Here is a 21,924-nt window from a genome sequence, read left to right on the forward strand (position 1 = left end):
CCGAGGGAGTGGAATAATATACAGCTTTAAGCCATACTCCAAACAGCGGCAGGACAGTCAGTCTCAGGCGGGCTGTCTACCACATATCACCTATGAAGTCTTGGGGGGCAATTGCGGGAGAGGGGCGTCACTAGGGTCCCGGAAGAACTCCAGGCCTACCTGACAAACGGGTGCCGTTCCAACCTGAATAACAGGGAGGGATGGAATAAGAGAGGAACATCTAATCGAGTTGTGAGGGAACTTAAGAAACAGACACAACAGTTGTGGGGTACTTTCCGTGAGCACAGCAGGGAAGGACTACAACACACAGCGCTAAGAAGGAAGGCACTGATTTCCACCTGTGAAGAGAACTCTGGAGGTGCCATTGGACCGGCCGGACTTGCGCAGCCTGGTGAACCGTATTCTGGACTGAGGACTCAGAGATCTCCAGTAAAGAGGTAAAGAGACTGCAACCTGGTGTCCTCGTTATTTACCGCGACCTGCACCCCACAACTGCACCGCTACACCACCGTTATCACCACCTATTTCACCGGACGTCCCCCACTGACGGACAGGGCCACGGACCGGGTCTAGCCACCGTGACAACCCCAGGACTGAGATCCCAGAGGCCCGGCTCCGGGTACCCCCTCGGCCCTGCGGCGGTGTGGGGGCGCTCCGCACAAGCTTTACCATTACAGAGATAGCAGATGACAGTTGGTGCTCATAAAGTTCTATGGAGAACGGTAACTGTGGTTTCAGGAGAACCTGCAGCGGACTGTCTGTATCTGCCTCTTGCTCCTCAATCCATAGAATTTTCAAAACACCAACTTTCATCTATCTCAGTAATGGCAAAATCTGTCTTCACTGAATACACATTTTAAAGGTTTTGCCCGTGACTTGAGAGCGAATGATCAGTCCAGGAGGAGAAAAAAATAGATTTCTCTGATCAGATATATCACAAAGTTGCTAATTTTTATGTGTGCTATTAACTTCCTACATAAAAAAATGTCATGATGGTTATTTACTCTTTAAGATACACTTAAGAAAGAATCCGTCTTGCTACTTCATCTGTTCCTAATACAGACCCCAGTGACAGTCTTCATACATTTATAAATGACTTTCAACTGATTGGAATGAGAACAATTTATGGAAGTTCGTCTATTTTTGGAGGAGCTCTGCAGGTCAAATATTTCAGAAAGCATTGTAACCATAGTCAAAACATGTTATTTGTAGCTGTGATGAAATGCCTATAATGAGGAGCTGTCATATTGTGCACATCACCACTATCCCCCAATAGAATCATTATTATAAATGAGTAACATACATTTCACAACTTTTAGGTCCGTAAACACAGCAACAGCAGTTGTAGTGGACAACCCCTTTAAACAATACTGGCAGGTAGGGGTATAGGAATCAGTGTCTGTCTCAACATTGTACTGTTCTCATATTAGGTGGCAAAAACCTGGTGACAGATTCCCATTAAGGAGGCGTTCCAGTCACATTTGTCACCTTTACACCAGATAATGTGAGATCAGTAATTGCTGGGAGCTGACCAACTAGAAAGTCGGCCCCGGTGACCTATGCCCTGAGGGTTGCTAACTTGGTTTTTAGATTTTCTGAACAAGTATCCAAAATTCATCTTTTTTTATGGACAAAATAGCAAGTAAAACCATGGCAGTATCTTCTGAGACCTGTAAAACAATGAAAATGTCATATAAAGTAATAATCACAAGCTCCACCAGCTTTAAAAAAAAAAAGAAATGAATGAATGCTTGAATATTTTTGCTACATTATTATTATTATACATTTTTATAGAGCCATTTATTCCATGGTGCTTTACATGTGAACAGGGCAAATATAGACAAGTACAATAAACATGAGTAAAACAAGGCACACACAAGTACAGGAGGAGCAAGGACCCTGCCCGCAAAGGCTCACAGTCTGCAGGGGATGGGTGATGATACACTAGGAGAGGGTAGAGCTGGTTATGCGGCAGTTCAGTAGGTTGAGGATCACTGCAGGTTGTAGGCTTGTCGGAAGAGGTGGGTCTTCAGGTTCTATTTGAAGGTTTCTATGGTAGGCGAGAGTCTGATGTGTTGGGGTAGAGAGTTCCAGAGTATAGGGGAAGCATGGGAGAAGTCTTGGATGCAGTTGTGGGAAGAAGAGATGAGAGGGGAGTAGAGAAGGAGATCATGAGATGATGGAAAGTTGCGTGTAGGTACCGGGAGACCATGTCACAGATGTATGGAGGAGACAGGTTGTGGATGGCTTTGTAGGTCATTGTTAGTGTTTTGAACTGTAGCCTCTGGGCAATAGGAAGCCAGTGAAGGACCTACATACAATTTCCAGATGCCCACAATTATATAATCATAAACCACAGCAGCCGGGACTTTTCCACTTGAACTTTTTAATTTTGGGATGATGTGAGGATGCTTTTCCAACTTAAGACTCCATTATTGGAGGAGCCAAGAATTCAAAGCTCGTTCATATTGTTCTTAAAGGGAACCTGTCACCTCAAATTGGCGGGATATTAAAATGAGTTTTTACCGGTCAGATGGGCAGCGTATCCTCGTCATTTCTCCACCCCGTCCGTCCCTGTTTTCCGCAATATTTTAGAGAATAAGAGTATGCGTGTGCCTTAGTTGGCACATGCGCCATGCAGTCTTCAGTGGCGCAAGCGCAGTATGCTTTGCCCTACTGCGGGCAAAGCCAAAAAGCATTACTGCGCATGCGCCCGCATACTATGTCCTGGAACACAGCTAAATACTTCCAGGACATAGTGCACGGGCGCATGCGCAGTAATGCTTTTCGGCTTTGCCAGCAGTAGGGCAAAGCATACTGCGCGTGCGCCACCGAAGACTGCATGGCGCACGCGCCAACTATGGCGCACGCATACTCTTATTCACTAAAATATTGCGGAAAACAGGGACGGATGGGGTGGAGAGATGACGAGGATAAAAACTCATTTTAATATCCCGCCAATTTGAGGTGACAGGTTCCCTTTAAAGGGATTCTGTCAGTAGGATCAACCCTCCTAAGCCGTCTATATGGGCATACAGGTCATAGGAAGCTGAATAAAATGATACCTTGATATCTGCAATCTGATGTCTTATTCCAAAGAAATCCACATTTTCCTTAATATGTAAACAAGCTGTTCAGGTCTATGGGCCGGACATAGATCTCCACGAGAATCTGCCTCTGGGGCTTATTGTAAATGAAAGAGGCACCACCAGTGTGAGACATGTAGATCAGGAGAGCAGACTGTCAGTCATTACATGTCTCACACTGGTAATGTTCCTTTTCATTTAGTATAAGCTCACATATTTTAACAGCTCATTTACATATTAAAGGGGTTGTCCTCCACCCTTTGGATACAAGTTTGCAGCCTCTCCATGTGACTGCAGAATTGTGAATCCTCACATTGCGCACTCTGTGAAGTGGGGATTCTCCGGCGCCGGCAGTCATGTGACTGCTAGTATATGAGTTGCATACTCCCGGCCACTTTCCGATTAGACTGTTTCCGGCCTTGCTCAGTACACTTGCACCCATCTAGTCAGTAACTGCGGCATGTATGCAAATCACATTCTTGCAGTCATGCACCCGCCAGACAACCCCTTTAAGAAAAACGTGAATTTATTTCAACTTTCTCTTAGCTACATGCCCATATACATGGCTTAGGAGGGATGATCCTACTGACAGATTCCCTTTCCAAAGAATGTCCAGTATTCTCATCCTAAGCTGAAGTGTAATTGGGAGATATCGCAGCACAATGATGTCAATAATCCTAAATTCACAAACAAGTCTAGACCTGAGTGTGGAGAAACTAAATTACAGTTCAGCATTGGCCTGAATTCAATAGGTATAACGTAAAGCCAGCACTTCTTGTACCAAAAAAGGCTCTTTAATCAACAACCAAAAAGAAAAGATTGCACTCTACTGCACTGCATGGTCTGGCTAACACACATACATGATAAATACATACACGAGTCTATATCCATGGCCAAGTCCACAATTATCCAGATCTTTTTTCTGCTGGTGATTGGTACATGTATTCATAGAGGTTCATCACCTTCTAACTTGTTCTTTTTCGCCTTCGGTGATACACCAAGAAAAAAATGGCATCCCTACTTCTCAGATATGCAAATTGTCTCTTCAGAGAGGACTTGAACTATAGTGACACCTACCAGAAATAGCAATCCTAAAAGTCAATAACGGGCCACGTGTCTGCCAATGGAGAATCTGGTTTGGCGTGACGCAGGACTTTTTGGATTGCTATGTCCAGTAAGTTCAAATTCCTCTTCCTCTCAGCATATTTAATTTTCCAGAGGAGCATTGCATGGCTATAAGTTTCCTTACACTGGCATGTCATATTCCACAAGGAAAACAATAGCCCTTAGGCAGGCCATACTGCTGTCGACCGTGTACTTCTGATCTAATACTGGAGATACAAGGGGTACTGAGTTAAGGAACGGCTCTCACACAGCTATCCACCCTATCTCTCTGTACTAGAGATACCAGGGATGTTGAAGTAAGAAAAGGCTGCTCACACTGCTGTCCACCATGACTCTCTGATATAATATTGTAAATACCAGGGGTGTTGAGGGTGAAGATGTAAGAAGAGGCTGCTAACACTGCTGCCCATCCTGTCATTCAAATCTAATACTGGATATATCAGGGGTGTTGAGAAAGGAAGGGGCTGCTCAAACTGCTGTCCACCCTGTCTTTAAAGATACCAGGGGTGTGAGGTAAGAAAACTGCTCACACAGCAGTCCAACATGTCTTTCTGATGCAATACTGTAGATACCAAGGGTACTGAGGTAAGAAGAGACTGCTCAATCTGCTGTCCACCCTGTATTTCTGATGTAATACTAGAAATACCAGGGGTGCTGAGATAAGAATAGGCTGCTCCCACTACTGTCAAACATGTCTTTCTGATTTAGTTTTGTAGATACAAAGGGTGCTAAGATAAGAAGAGGCTGCTCTCACTGCTGTCCACCCCCATTTATCTGACCTAACACTGGAGATACCATGGGGGCTAATGTAAGAAGAGGCTACTCACACTACTGTCCACTCCCCCTTTTTGATCTAATACTGTGGATACTAGGAGTGCTGTGGTAAGAAGAGGCTGCTCACACTGCTCTGCTATCCCCCCTGTCTTTCAGATATAATACTGGAGATAAGTGTGCTGAGGTAAGAAGAGGCTGCTCACACTGTTCTGCTATTTATCCTGTCCTTCTGACCTAATACTGGAGATACCATGGGGGCTGAGGTATGAATGGGGCTACTCACACTACTGTCCACTCCATCTTTTGGATCTAATACTGTGGATACTATGAGTCCTATGGTAAGAAGAGGCTGCTCACACTGCTCTGCTATCCCCGTCTTTCAGATCTAATAGTGGAGATACCAGTGTGCTGAGATAAGAAGAGGCTGCTCACACTGCTCTGCTATCTACCCTGTCATTCTGATCTAATACTGGAGATACCAGTGTGATGTGGTAAGAAGAGGCTGCTCACCCTGCTGTCCAACCTTTCTTTCTAATAGTGGAGATACCAGGAGTGCTGAGGCAAGATGCTGCTCATACTGCTGACCAACCTGTCTATCTGATAAAATATTGGAGATACTGGGAGTGCTGAAGTAAGAGGAAACTGCTCACATTGCTGTTCACCCTATCTTTTTTATCTATTACAGAAGATATCAGGGGTGCTGATGTAAGAAAATACCGCTCACACTGATGTCCTCCATACCCTCCATTTTTTACCTGTAAGCCCATCGAAACTGTATGAGTAGAATATCCAGATCAGAATCGCTATAATAGCATTCTGTGCAAGACAATAATTTCTCGATAAATCTGCCTCGGTACTTTATACGTTTCTGTAAATAAAGATAATTATTGGCATCTTTCAATTATAGATAGATGTTCTGTTTGCTGTAAGTGATAGTTAACACTAATTTCATATAGAAGTTGAAATGTACAGTGGGTACGGAAAGTATTCAGACCCCTTTAAATTTTTCACTCTGTGTCATTGCAGCAATTTGGTAAATTCAAAAAAGTTCATTTTTTTCTCATTAATGTACATTCCGCACCCCATCTTGACTGAAAAAAAGTAGATATTTTTGCAAATGTATTAAAAAAGAAAAACTGAAATATCACATGGTCATAAGTATTCAGACCCTTTGCTCATACACTCATATTTAAGTCACATGCTGTCCATTTCCTTGTGATCCTCCTTGAGATGGTTCTACTCCTTCATTGGAGTCCAGCTGTGTTTAATTAAAATGATAGGACTTGATTTGGAAAGGCACACACCTGTCTATATAAGACCTCACAGCTCACAGTGCATGTCAGCCAAATGAGAATCATGAGGTCAAAGGAACTGGCAAAGGAGCTCACAGACAAAATTGTGGCAAGGCACAGATCTGGCCAAGGTTACAAAAGAATTTCTGCAGTACTCAAGGTTCCTAAGAGCACAGTGGCCTCCGTAATCCTTAAATGGAAGAAGTTTGGGACCACCAGAAGTCTTCCTAGACCTGGCCGTCCAGCCAAACTGAGAAATCGTGGGAGAAGAGCCGTGGTGAGAGAGATAAAGAAGAACCCCAAGATCACTGTGGATGAGGTCCATAGATGCACTAGGGACTTGGGAGAAAGTTCCACAAAGTCAACTGTCATTGCAGCCCTCCACCAGTGGGGCCTTTATGGCAGAGTGGCACGACGGAAGCCTCTCCTCAGTGCAAGACATATGAAAGCCCACACAGTTTGCTAAAATACACATGAAGGACTCGCAGACTATGAGAAATAAGATTCTCCGGTCTGATGAGACGAAAATAGACCTTTTTGGTGATAATTCTAAGCGGTATGTGTGAGAAAAAGAGGCACTGCTCATCACCTGCCCAATACAATCCCAACAGTGAAACATGGTGGTGGCAGCATCATGCTATGGGGGTGTTTTTCAGCTGCAGGGACAGGATGACTGGTTGTCATTGAAGGAAACATGAATGCAGCCAAGTACAGAGATTTCCTGGATGAAAACCTATTCCAGAGTGCTCTGGACCTCAAACTTGGCCGAAGGTTCACCTTCCAACAAGACAATGACCCTAAGCACACAGCTAAAATTACAAAGGACTGGCTTCAGAACAACTCTAGGGACCATTCTTGACTGGCCCAGCCAGAGCCCTGACCTAAACCCAATTGAGCATCTCTGGAGAGACCTAAAAATGGCTGCCCACCAACGTTCACCATCCAACCTGACGGAACAGGAGAGGATCTGCAAGGAAGATTGGCAGAGGATCCCCAAATCCAGGAGTGAAAAACTTGTTGCATCATTCCCAAGAAGACTCATGGCTGTACTAGCTCAAAAGGGTGCGTCTACTCAATACTGAGCAAAGGGTCTGAATACTTATGACCTTGTGATATTTTAGTTTTTCTTGTTTTAATAAATTTGCAAAAATGTCTACTTTTTTTTCAGTCAAGATGGGGTGCAGAGTGTACATTAATGAGAAAAAAATTAACTTTTTTGAATTTACCAAATGGCTGCAATGAAACAAGAGTGAAAAATTTAAAGGAGTATGAATACTTTCCGTACCCACTGTATGTCATACAGCAAACATATATGTAACACACAGATTTAGTACAAATGAAACACATACAGAAGTCTATACAAGATGCTATGTGTACCCCAGCCATGCATTCTGATCTCTGTGCTCATACACATAAAATAACACATGTCTATGACTGTCAATGTCAGACGTGCTATGACCAGTCCTGAGAACCCTCACATCCAGCAAAAAAAACAAGTGTGGGCAAATCCACAAGTGAAATTAACGCACCTAAATGTTTCCCTGATGACTGAAGAAAGCATCTCTGTCATCTGTCTGTCCACAAATATGCTACCATGTCTGTCTGAGGGCAGACTTTAACCAGCAATAAAAAGACATGTAGCACACATTGCGAGCACTTGACATGATGTCAGCTCCATTCCACAAAAAATAACAATCAGCAATGAAGGCAGAATGAGCTGTAAGATTTTGTGGAATGAGAAAGGTAATAGTGACAAGCAACAAAAAGGTCAAGATCCCTTTGATGAGTGGTCCCTTCTAAAATATCGCAGATACTATGGCGATCTCTTCCAATTATCCGTATAATCCAGGTGTTCCTCTACCATGTACCTAAGCTATTAGGTTGGAATTGGCTTTAAGATTTCTTAACATATTTGTAGCTTCTGCCACCACTATCAGAGGATTTTTATAAGCCAAAATAGTTAATATAATAATTACAAGCATTAATAAAACCTCATGAAGCTGCACTGAAGACAAAAATAAAAAGGTATACAGTCATAAATAAGGTGAAACAAAAAAAAAGTCTATTAATTTGTACAAAAAAGTTATTGTCCAGCAGACAAGCTCATTCAGCAGGAGAAATTACGGTATGTCCAGGCTGGTTTTAAGATAGTCGCTCTGGGCAGCACATCATCCTATGTAACCAGGTCAACAATGATATTCTATGTGCATAGGACGATGTAGTAGTGATCATTCTGTGCGCATTAGAAAAGCTGTCGGATGTATCTAAACAGGCCATTAACCCTTTAACCCCTGGAGCTTTTTCGGTTTTGCGTTCTCGTTTTTCACTCCCCTCCTTTCCATAGCCATAACTTTTTTATTTTTCCGGCAATATGGCCATGTGAGAGCTTATTTTTTTGTGGGACGAGTTGTACTTTTGAACGACACCATTGGTTTTATCATGCCATGTACTAGAAAATGGGAAAAAAAATTCCAAATGCGGTGAAATTGCAAAAAAAGGTGCAATTCCACACTCGTTTTTTTCTTTGGCTTTTTTGCTAGGTTCACTAAATGCTAAAACTGACCTGCCACTATGATTCTCCAGGTCATTACGAGTTCATAGACATCAAACATGTCTGGGTTATTTTTTATCTAAGTGGTGAAAAAAAAATACAAAACTTTGCTAAAAAAAAAAAATTTTGCAATTTTCCAAGACCCGTAGCGTCTCCATTTTTCGTGATCTGGGGTCGGGTGAGGGCTTATTTTTTGCGTGCTGAGCTGATGTTTTTAATGATACCATTTTGGTGCAGATATGTTCTTTTGATCGCCCGTTATTGCATTTTAATGCAATGTTGCGGCGACCAAAAAAAACACAATTCTGGCGTTTTGAATTTTTTTCTCGCTACGCCGTTTAGCGATCAGGTTAATGCTTTTTTTGATAGATCGGGCGATTCTGAACGTGGTGATACCAAATATGTGTAGGCTTGATTTTTTTTATTGTTTTATTTTGAATGGGGCGAAAGGGGGGTGATTTAAACTTTCATATTTTTTTATTTTTTTCATATTTTTTAAAACATTTTTTTTTACTTTTGCCATGCTTCAATAGCCTCCATGGTAGGCTAGAAGCTGGCATAGCCTGATTGGCTCTGCCGATCATGTGACGTGGGTCAGCGATGCGCGCATTTCCGGCCCGATGGCCGGAAGCGCTTGTTAAATGCAGCAGAGTTTGACAGCGGCATTTAACTAGTTAATAGGCACGGGTGGAGCACGATTCCACCTGCGCCTATTGCGGGCACATGTCAGCTGTTCAAAACTGCGGGCTCATCACCAGAGCCAGCATCAATGCAGGGGATCTGCCATCGGACATACTATTCCGTCTGATGGCAGAAAGGGCTTAAATACATCCTATCCGCCATCAATTTCTGGCCACAGGTCGTGTAGTCTAAGCACACCTTTACCTAAGTTAGGTTGAGGAACCTGCATATGCCGATAATGAGGGATCCAGTGGCATGTAAAAGTTTGGGAACCCCTAGTGAAAACAACACATTTACATTTTTAGGCAAAAAAAAATTACACATTTTCATATTTTTCATTTTGAAAATTACAAAAAGGAAAATGGGCTAATGCTAAAGTTTGGGTACCCTAGGAGATTTGTGTGCTCAGATAACTTTGTCCAAAGTTCAGACCTTAATTAGCCTGTTAGGGTTATGGCCTGTTCACTATCATCATTAGGAAAGGCCAGGTGATGCAAATTTCCCAGCTTTATAAACACCCAGCCTCTTCTAACCTTGTGCCACAACAGCCACCATGGGTTGTTCTAAGGCTATGTGCACACGTTGCGGATTGGTGTGCGGATTTTTCCTCACTGTTTTTGCAAAATCCGCAGGTAAACCGCGGAATTACCGCAGTTTTTGTGCGGATTCCACCTGTGGTTTTACACTTGTGGATTCCTATTGAGGAGCAGGTGTAAACTGCTGCGGAATCCGCACAAAGAATTGACATGCTGCGGAAAAAACACTGCTGCGTTTCAGCGCGTTTTTTTCTGCAGCATGTGCAAAGCGGATTGTGTTTTCCATACATTTACATGGTACTGTACAACTCATGGAAAACAGCTGCAGATCCGCAGCGTCAAATCCGCTGCGGATCCGCAGCAAAATCCACAACGTGTGCACATAGCCTAAACAACAGCCTAGCACTCTGAAAATGAACATGGTGGAGGCCTACAAAGCGGGAGAAGGCTTCACATTGTTTTTCAAATAAAATCAAGATGTGAACTTTGCCTAAATGTGGAAAACATTTAAGAACCTGAATATTTCAAAATGTGAGTACTACATCTAATTAACTGCATTTATTAATTCTGTCTTTGCATTATACAACACATCATTCCTTACAATATGAGTTTCAATTTGAAACATTTGAGATCCCTGTATGAGGTGATCGTGACAAATCTACTGACAAATACACGTACCACATGAACTAGTCCAGCAATATGTCATAATTTACAGAAGTGACATCACTGCTTTACAATTATGAAAAGGAACAAACTGTACAGAGCAGCATGTTTTATTGCATTGTCTACTTCAAAACAAAACACTAACACTTTAATAACGGTCCATAATTCACAATGCATTGATACAGGTGCTTCTCACAAAACTAGAATATCATCAAATAGTTAATTTATTTCAGTTCTTCAATACAAAAAGTGAAACTCGTATATTATCTAGAGTCATTACAAAGAGAATGATCTATTTCACGTGTTTATTTCTGTTAATGTTGATGATTATGGTTTACAGTCAATGAAAACCCAAAAGTCATTATCTCAGTAAATTAGAATAATTAACAAAAAGACCTGAAAATGCTTCCTAAGTGTTTAAAAAGGTCCCTTAGTCTGTTTCAGTAGGCTCCACAATCATGGGGAAGACTGCTGACTTGACAGATGTCCAGAAGGAAGTCATTGTACACTTGAAATAGATCACTCTGTGTGTAATGAGTCTATATAATATATGAGTTTCACTTTTTGTATTGAAGAACTGAAACAAATTAACTTTTTGATGATATTCTAATTTTGTGAGAAGCACCTGTATGTGTCTTGTTAATAAATGTTGCATTTTAAATAAATGACTAAACATTTAACAGTTTTTTTACGCAATTTAATTTTTTGCAGGTTGAAGGGAAACTATGTCCTTAGACCCCCACCAATCTCTCCGGAGAATTGTGCATCTCAGCAGGCTGAACTTTCTATTTCAGCATGGAATACAGGACTTTCTATTCTGTCCTCCGCTCAGTGAGTGAACTCATGCAACATATTTCTAAGCCATCTTTCAGAAAATCAGTGGGGGGTCTCAAGACCAAAACCTCTTTTGATCTCCTGGCAATTAAAAATATATACACTGCTCAACAAATAAAGGGAACACTTAAACAACAGAATATAACTCCAAGTAAATCAAACTTCTGTGAAATCAAACTGTCCACTTAGGAAGCAACACTGTTTGACAATCAATTTCACATGCTGTTGTGCAAATGGAATAGACAACAGATGGAAATTATTGGCAATTTTCAAGACACACTCAATAAAGGAGTGGTTCTGCAGGTGGCGACCACAGACCACATCTCAGTACCAATGCTTTCTGGCTTATGTTTTGGTCACTTTTGAATGTTGGTTGTGCTTTCACACTCATGGTAGCATGAGACAACCCACACAAGTGGCTCAGGTAGCGAAGCTCATCCAGGATGGCACATCAATGCGAGCTGTGGTGAGGTTTGCTGTGTCTGTCAGCGTAGTGTCCAGAGGCTGGAGGCGCTACCAGGAGACAGGCCAGTACACCAGGAGATGTGGAGAGGGCTGTAGGAGGGCAACAACCCAGCAGCAGGACCGCTACCTCAGCCTTTATGCATGGAGGAACAGGAGGAGCACTGCCAGAGCCATTCAAAATGACCTCTAGCAGGCCACAAATGTGCATGTGTCTGAACAAAAGGTTAGAAACCGACTCCGAGGATGGTCTGAGTGCCCGACGTCCACAGATGGGGGTTGTGCTCACAGCCCAACACGCAGGACGCTTAGCATTTGCCACAGAACACTATGATTGTCAAATTCGCCACTGGCACCCTGTGCTCTTCAAAGATGAAAACAGGTTCACACTGAGCATATGTGACAGACGTGACAGAGTTTGGAGACGCCGTGGAGAGCGATCTGCTGCCTGCAACATCCTTCAGCATGACCGGTTTGGCAGTGGGTCAGTAATGGTGTGGGGTGGCATTTCTTTGGAGGGCCGCACAGCCCTCCATGTGCTCTCCAGAGGTAGCCTGACTGCCATTAGGTACCAAGATGAGATCCTCAGACCCCTTGTGAGGCCATATGCTGGTGTGGTTGGCCCTGGGTTCCTCCTAATGCAGGACAATGCCAGACCTCATGTGGCTGGAGAGTGTCAGCAGTTCCTGCAAGATGAAGGCATTGAAGCTATGGACTGGCCCGCCCGTTCCCCAGATCTGAATCCGATTGAACACATCTGGGACATCATGTCTCGCACCATCCACTAATGTCACGTTGCACCACAGACTGTCCAGGGGTTGGTGGATGCTTTAGTCCAGGTCTGGGAGATCCCTCAGGAGACCATCCGCCGCCTCATCAGGAGCATGCCCAGGCATTGTATGGAGGTCATACAGGCACGTGGAGGCCACATACACTACTGAACATCATTTCCTCGTCTTGAGGCATTTCCAATGAAGTTGGATCAGCCTGTAACTTCATTTTCCACTTTGATTTTGAGCATCATTCCAACTCCAGACCTCTGTGGGATATTAATTGTGATTTACGTTGATCATTTTTAGGTTTTATTGTTCTCAACACATTCCACTATGTAATGAATAAAGATTTACAACTGGAATATTTCATTCAGTGATATCTAGGATGATGGATTTTAGTGTTCCCTTTATTTTTTTGAGCAGTGTATATTTTAGTTACTCTCTAAAAGATTTATTTAAATCTGGAAAGTGATTTGGGGAGTGGTTATTTGTGCATGGGGTCAAGAGAGAAAACTGTTCACTAACAAGAGTCTTAGGATGTATGATTACCATTAGGCTGAAATCACACATGTAGTGTTGTGGTAATTTTTTATGCAGTTCTTTGAGGCAAAGCTAGACGTGGATTCATAAGTAGGAAATAGAAGGAAAGGAGTAAGAACTTCTACTTCTTGTCCACTTTGGCTTCGGTATCTCAAACTGCATCGTACATTTTCTCACCTTATACTGCCTAACGTTCTTGGCTCTTTTATCCGAGACAACAACAGTGCCCAGACCCTCCTGATCATGAATGTGAGGAACTATATCTTGACTATTTGTTGTGATCTTAACCCAAAGGATCTTGTGGAATTCACTACATAAAGTACAACTACCCTGCCTAGCGTGCAGGCCAGGATTATTTGTGTTTTCAAACTTTACACTTTGCTATAAACTTGTAACTAACATCTTTCCACAGCATATCGCAAAAAAAATACAGAAACATAGCAAAAATACTAAAAAAATATAGCTAACTCCTATGTGGATGCCTGGACGGTGCCCTGAAATACTCGTTAATTGCTGTATATCATGTACAGTACTTTTGTGGTACTTCTTCAGTAAATTCCTATAATAAAAGTATAACTATAATGATAATAATACCAATAATAGTAATCTAAAAGTTTCTAATTATTCTGGTCATACTAACTACAGGACAGATACAGATAAATTACTACTAATGATAGATGACAACTATAAAACCTTCATGTAATAATGTCTTTTTTCCATAATTAGTATTGCTTCGTTATCCATTTCTTGTTAAAAAAAAAAAAGAAATTAAAGAATATTTATAACAAGAATAGTAAAAATACCAAATAATCAGCCAATCTGATACTAATCTGTATAAAACATTATTTTCAAGTATTGCCATTTGCACATTTAAAAATAAAATAAATAACAAAAACTATTATTTCTTTCTGCAGTACAAAAAGGAAATAGAATGAAACTTAGTAGCACAAATGAACCATTACTTCATTTAAAAATGGAAACTCTTATAGGATTGGATTATTTTTTTCCCGCAATTATACACCAGTTACCATGGTCAAAAGAAGAACTTATAACGGTAAGCTCTGGAACATCGTTTTCCAAGAGACTACGCAGTTCTCCCTCGCGGAAAACGTGATAATAGCGCATGTATGCCTTAGAGTCAAAAGCATCTGCTTCTTGGTCACTAGCTGCCACGGTCTCATCCAAGACTGAGTCACTGGACTCTGTGGTTGAAGTTCTCTTTAAGACTCTGTTTTGGGTACCTGCATCACCTTCATTGCTACAAATACAGTTACAGTATTTGACATCTGGCTGGAAGTTTTGCTTTACATCATTCTGAACCAAACCAATGTGTTTCCCATTTTTGGAGTGATCTAAAGCTAGAAACCATTGATGTTTTTTGACCCTTTCACTTTTAATAAAAACATCATCATCATCGTCAAAACTGGTCTCCTTTAGTAGGAGCCTCTGGTGTCCAAGGTCCAGACTACAGTGTCGGGAAGGTTGCACCGACACAGCGCTATTCACCCAACCGCTCACAGGGCTGAGCGACTTCATCTTATCAATCTGCCTCCTCAAGGTGGACTCATCAAGGGATCTGGAGAAGAACCACGAGCGAATAGATTTTCCAATAGCACTGTAGAGTCTACTGTCATCATTAGGAAACTTCATACAGCATGTTTCGCTTGCTCTACAGGTGTTGGCGTTGTGTAATTGCTTAGAATCAAAAGTCTGCTTCAAGTTATGTATGTTGATGCTCCCTGACTGCTGAACCAACTTTGAGCTGATGTCATGTGATTTAGTATTGGAGTCTTCTTTATTTTCACACTGGTTTGTTTCTGGGTTCCGCCGAGGCAGTAATGCTTTGTTCCATGGCACAAATACGTCTTGCTTTTCAAACCGACGGCTTTTCTGTTCCATTGCCCAAACATACAGCATTATCTGACCACCAGGATGCAAAATTCTTGCCATTTCTTTTATTGCCCGAATTCTTCTTTGCTTAGTAGAAAAATGATGAATCACTAAGTAAAAAAAAACACAGAAAACATTACAATTTATTGTTAGAAACATATTTATAACTATAAGACCAGCTCTACAATTAAATCAAAGGGTGTTTATCACAATCTCACTATTTTTCACAAAGCACAGTTAATGCATAATAATTGTTTATATACTGTACATACTAAATCCAACATAAAGTTTATTTTCTGGTTGTATACTTTGTCATCTCTATCTATTCAAATCAGCAAAAACTATATTTCCGGCAGCACTTGCTTCTCTTTAGTACTGCAGATTCCATCCTTCTTTTCTCACAGTTGTCATCAAACTAAAATCAAGCTAATCTAAATGTACAATTCACCTTATGCTTCTGTTCACTCTGTGCTCCTTTAGAGTACTCTGCCTACTACTGATTTTATCTGCTGCCATCTACATTAGAAAAGCTGCCTGTATAGTTTTAAACCGTTGTTAGCTGGTTTCTCTCAGAGCTCAACTCTACTGCAGTCCCCTACTATATAACTAGACAGTGCAGAGCTGTGAATGTTTTCTGCAGCTGACAGATCAGTGATGTGAAACTACAAATGCTGCTAAAGTTGATGCATATGGCAGAGGTTATCTTTTGTGTCATGCATCAACAGAGCAGCATTTGCAGTTTCACACCACTGATCTTTCAGCAGCATGCAATAAACATAGCTCAACTCCTCTCAGCTCCTGAGCTAAGGACACCTTAAAAAAAATAAAACACTTAAAAAGGCATGTTTTATGGAAAAAATGTTACATATTCTCACCACAGTAAAGTTTATCTACCATTTGAACTTCATGGTGAACGCCACAAAAATATTCCAAGTCTGTAAGTCCTATTAGAAGATCCTGGTAGAAAAAATTACTGTTGAGTTAAAAACTGACTTTAAAAACGACGTAACTTCAAAACTCTTCACTAGAAGCTTTAGTGAATTGGTAACAGCACAGAAACCCCATAAAACAGGCACAATACTTAGCAATGGATCAAATTGTCTATGCTCACTTCTACCACAGTTCACCATCCAGCCATCATAATGACAATTCTAATTTGACAGATTAAGGAATATAGAACTTTCCTAAATATGGTGGCATCTGATAGAAAAAAAAAACGTTGTGCGCCTGATTTTTTAGTTTGGGCTTGAACAGTTAGTTTCAGTGAGGAAAATACTAAAGAGTTTCTCACCATGCTATGAATGGCATATCGTTATTCTAAATCATCACTTACAATTTGGTCTTAATTGGACTGTGAAGCTCTCATAAAGGCCACGATCATATGTTCAGTATTCCGTCAGTATTTGTAAGTCAAAATTGGTCAAAGTTTTCATGCACAGCATACCTTCCACCCTCCGCTGTTCAACAGCGATATCCTGAGGCTATGCAAAAACATATCTGCTCCAAAATAAGCCCTGTCCTATCTGCAAAAAATGCTTCAGGAAAATCTCCCCCAAATTGTTGAAAAAACACTTCAAATGTGCTTCAAGAAATGTAGAACTTAAAAAACTCCCCAAAGAAGTAGCGTTTCCTGACCCGGTTTCCACTAGAAAACTAGTTGGTTTTTGACCAACTCAAATAAACTCTGAATGCACATACTGTAAGAGTATGTTCACAGTGAGGTTTTTTCAGGAGTCTTTGGAGCAGAAACTTCTCAACCTGTGTTTTTTGAACTCTTCATGGTTTTTGGAGAGTTTTCAAAAACTCTTGAAAAAACATCAGTGTGAACACACCATAACAAGTCCTACACGCAAGTGTCAATTACATTACCATGGAAGAGTTATATTAGTCCTGAAAAAAAAAATTGAAGGTTCCTATTAAATAACAGCAAGCAAATACGGTAGCTTAAAATCGATGAGGTATTAATACTGAAAATACACTAGGGAATTGTATAGTAGAGTAAGCACTATCAATGACTAAGTACGAGCAGATAAATGATTCAATTGAGAATGACGATGTGAGATGTTCGTGTATTTTAGTGATTGGTATTTATAGAAAGATTAAATGGAGAATAAAAGCCCTTATAATAAGCAGGTACATCTTAGTCATCACTATGCTCGTCATTTTCTCTCCAATGTCACTGTAATCCTCCACAACATAATCGCAAAGGAAATAAGAAAGTTTTACAAAAGTTATGATTTTCATTCAGTAACCGGAGTTTTCAGAGATGGATACGCAAAGAAAAAGCCGAGACGTGTTTGTGCTTGTTTCCTGACAAGGATCTAACTCACCCATTCAAATCAATGTGTCCTTAAAAAACAGTACACGGATGCCATCCATGTGTCATAGAAGTGCTATTTTTTACTGTGTAATGAGTTGGAAAAACTTTAATTTTATTATTTTTGTATAGGAGAGCAACATGCTACACTGATGGTAAAAACGGACGCTTATACCAAAAATGGGTGACAACTGGATCTAGAACACTTATGGAAAAACTTTTCTTTTTCTTGTATGTAAAAGAAAATGGACTGTTGAATGAGGTCTTAGAAGGATCATTATATTACATAAATGATTATTGTTTTATAATATGGATAGACTGTGCATCAAACTACATGATATCTCCATATAGAGCCGGTAGAGGTGGAACAAGGAAAAGTGGGAGTAAGCCAATATATGCAGCACCAGATAGAAATTGCAGCCACTTATTGTTCTGGCGAAAGAGGACCTTTCAATGGATTTTTTAATATAAATTTAATTTAAAGTGAGTTCCTCCTCCAACTAGTGCTGCTCCTCTGATTGCCCTCCATTCCAAAGGAGCTGAAAATGTTTCCCTTCAACCAACAGGGCGTATACCACAGAAATGGCTTTTCTACTCTGTGAAAGGAGTTCTGTTCCGGTTGGTTGAAGGAAAAATTAGCATCTATTTCTATCTGGGGAGGCATAACTTTGGAACAGAGGTGTACGGGAAAAAAAGAAACACTGTTCCAGAATCAGTGGAACAGCAGCCATTGGAGGAGGTACTCAGTTCATAGTGAATACATTTAAAAAAAAAACCAAATGTCCATATAGTTCAACTAAGGGATGGGAATTACAAAGAAAAGGGGGACATGGACAACCACAATGCCGGATCAAGGCTTCCCCCAAAAAGTAAATCTGTCCCTCCTGATCCCATCTGTTGAACCAATGTACCAAACATTCATAAAACAACTCTACACATTTTCATAATCATTTGTTATTTTCTTCTAAAAAAGGATCTCAAACTTTTTTGGAACCATAAGCGGAACCCGCTGTCGCCATCTCCTGAAGCAGACTATTCTACAGAATAATAGTTTGCATGGTAAAGATGTCTTGTCTACTCTGGGGATTCAACCTTTCTTTCTCCAGGGAGAGAAAGTGTCTCTTTGTCTTTTCAAGGGGTTTTACATGAAACAGGTTTTCATAATAGCTTTTGTATGGGCCACTTATGTATTTGTACTAGTTAATCATGTCGCCTCGATCTTAGTCTCTTCTCAAGATTAAATAAATGTAATTCATTAAAGGTAATCTGTCAGTAGGATCAACCCTCCTAAGCCATTGAACAAAATATACCGTATTTTCCGGCGTATAAGACGACTTTTTAACCCCTAAAAATTGTCCCAAAAGTCGGGGGTCGTCTTATACGCCGGGTATGGCGTGTGCAGGGAGCGATCCTGGATGTTCCCAGGGTCTGAAGGAGAGGAGACTCTCCTTCAGGCCCGGGATCCATATTCATGTAAAAAATAAAGAATAAAAATAAAAAATATGGATATACTCACCCCTCCGACGGTCCCTGGACCTCACCGCTGCAAGCGTCTGCCTCCGTTCCTAAGAATGCAGAGAGTGAAGGACCTTCCATGACGTCGCGGCTTGTGATTGGTCGCGTGACCGCTCATGTGACCGCTCACGCGACCAATCACAAGCCGCGACGTCATCGCAGGTCCTACACTCACTGCATTCTTAGGAACGGAGGCAGACGCTTGCAGCGGTGAGGTCCAGGGGCCGTCCGAGGGTGAGTATATCCATATTTTTTATTTTTATTCTTTATTTTTTACATGAATATGGATCCCAGGGCCTGAAGGAGTTTCCTCTCCTCCAGACCCTGGGAACCACACGCCGTATAAGATGACTGGGCGTATAAGATGACCCCCGTCTTATACGGCGGGCATATCCCAAATTCCATATTTTATATGGAAAAGTTGGGGGTCGTCATATACGCCCAGTCGTCTTATACACCAGAAAATACGGTATTTGATATCTGCGACCTGATGTTTTTTCCAGAGGAGTCCACAATTTTCTTATATGTAAATTACCTCTTGCAGGCTATGGGGAGGATGCTGCCTGGAAGATAACTCTGCCCCCTTCTATTTACAGTAAGCTCTGGAGGCAGAGTTATCTTCCAGGCAGCATCCTCCCCATAGCCTGGAAGAGGTAATTTACAAAAAGGGATAAAAGATGATTTATCAACAACAAGGCTTCTGATATGAGACACACAGGAGGACTTTCTTTGCAGCTGCCCATAGTAATAATTTAGATACGCCAAATGTGGTGACAGATTCCCTTTAATCCTTCCTCATAACTAAGATCCTCCATGCTCATCAGTTTTATGAATCTTGTTCTTTTCTAACTGCGGGGCATTTCCTCTATGAACTGGTGTCTAAAACTGAACTGCATATTCCATAGAAACAGATAACACGTGGTGGAAAACTTAAAAGCAAGAAATACACAGAGCCCCCACGTGGATTCCCAGTTCCAAGCCCTCCCTAGAACAGTAACAAATATTCACCACACCAACACAATCTTACACTAGCCGCACAGTCTGTCTAACTATTATTCAGGTGCCGATAACCTCTAGCTTACCTCTTGTGAGACTGTTACAGCTGAGTGTGGGCCCATGCTGAGTGTGAGTAGGTGTTCACCAGTCCGGTATGTGCCACTGGGGCTTCGGCGTGGTGCGTATCAGATGGCAATATGTAGTATAACCCAGGGAAGCCCCGGCCGGTAGCGTTCCCTGGATACCGCATACAAAAAAAATGGCCGATAGGCTCCTCCTACCTAGTGACGTCACCTGCAGTAAGGAGCGCTAGAACGCTCAAAAAGGGGGAGAGGAATCAACCAACGCGTTTCAAAGAGCAGCGCTCTTCTTCCTCAGGGTTACCGCTCCCCTGGCTCACCCTATCTTATATAGTATCTAGCCATCAATGCGCACCGCCCCCTATTTAACCCCAGGTTTCCCAGCTCATATAGAAACATCCATACTGATACTGTGTATTTACAACAGCACCGAGATTTGCCTAAGAGTAGAATGCAGTGTATTTTAACCCATTTGAATGTATTTTAATAGGATAGACAGGCGCCTACCTCAGTGTGCTGAATTAATATCTAAATGATTAAATATGTATATGTGTATATATATTAAAACCATAGTTTTATTTAGGAACACAAAATGTCTAAAAGGCACGCATTAAAAAGCGCGCATTAAAAATATTACAATGCCAATAGAACACGTAAAACCAATTTAAAAGACTCTCAGTAATGCCTGAGAAATAAATCTATTATGATAAAAGTTGTTTCTTTGATTATTATTCTTGCTGGGCATTCTCTTAAGAGGTATCTCAGCCATCTTCCCAAGGATACCCTCTAAAAAATCCCACCAGAGAAAACCCCTCCATGAAAGCTTATATTAAAATATACTCACAAAATCACCCTAAAAAGTCTCCTCCAGGGAGGGACCTTTCCTCTAAAACTTGTGTTACTAATGTTATTCGTTATATAAAGCTCCCATTGATGTCTATTAACGCGTTTCCAATACCCTATTCTCCGGTATTCTGCCTGGTTATTGATTCGCCACCTTATATTTAAACAGGGAAACCTTTGTTCATTTAGAATGCAAATAGTTCCACCTCATAATTCAAGCCCTTTGGGGCCAGGCTGTCCAGGGTGAATATCCATTGTGTCTCTGCCCTGGACATGCTCTTAATATAATCGCCGCCCCTGGGGTTCTGGTGGACACGTTGGATGCCAGTGAAGAATATTCCCTTGGTTGATTTATTATGTTTCATTAGAAAGTGCCGGGATAGAGGATGTCCTAAGTGGCCTTTCTGGATATTTTTCATATGCTCCTTAAGTAGGGTCATGAGACACCGCTTAGTAAGCCCTACATACAATTTATCGCATGGGCATCGGATCACATAGATGACCCCTGTAGAAAAGCATGAGATCCTATCCCTTATAATGAATTCCTTTTTTCCACTGGCATCTTTGAATGAGGTCTGTAATACTTTCTTGAAATTGGTGTTAATACAGCTAAAACAACTGCCACATGGCACAAAACCCGCATTCGGTTGTAGGGGAGTTTTGGGTTTCTTATTTCCATTATTAATAGCTAATTTGGTCGTGGGGGCTATAATGTGGCCCAAAGATTGGGCTTTTTTGTATATAAACCTTGGGGCCCTAGGTAGATATTCTCCCACTGTTTTGTCCCCTTGTAGCACTGCCCAATGTTTTGCTATTATTCTCCTAAACTGCTTGTGGCTTGTATGGAACTGAGATATAAGTGGAAGTTGATTGATTTGTTCCCTGATATTGATTTCGTGCGTGATAGTTGTTTTTATGGGATATACCAGCTCATTTCTTGGTATATGTTCCATGTTACGTTTTGCT

General features: G+C 41.3%; 1 protein-coding gene across 1 annotated transcript in view; it reads right to left on the reverse strand.

The window, feature by feature from the left end:
• Window positions 1-10,588: 10,588 nt before the first annotated feature.
• TRMT9B (tRNA methyltransferase 9B (putative)) overlaps window positions 10,589-21,924 on the reverse strand; it is a 75,441-nt gene continuing 64,105 nt past the window's right edge. The window contains exon 4 of the mRNA XM_077279717.1: window positions 10,589-15,317. Within this exon, the coding sequence (XP_077135832.1) occupies window positions 14,314-15,317 (1,004 nt within the window). The 3' untranslated portion in view covers window positions 10,589-14,313. The remainder of the gene's footprint in view (window positions 15,318-21,924) is intronic.

Source organism: Ranitomeya variabilis, chromosome 1 (assembly GCF_051348905.1).
Source record: "Ranitomeya variabilis isolate aRanVar5 chromosome 1, aRanVar5.hap1, whole genome shotgun sequence".
Taxonomy (NCBI): Eukaryota; Metazoa; Chordata; class Amphibia; order Anura; family Dendrobatidae; genus Ranitomeya; species Ranitomeya variabilis.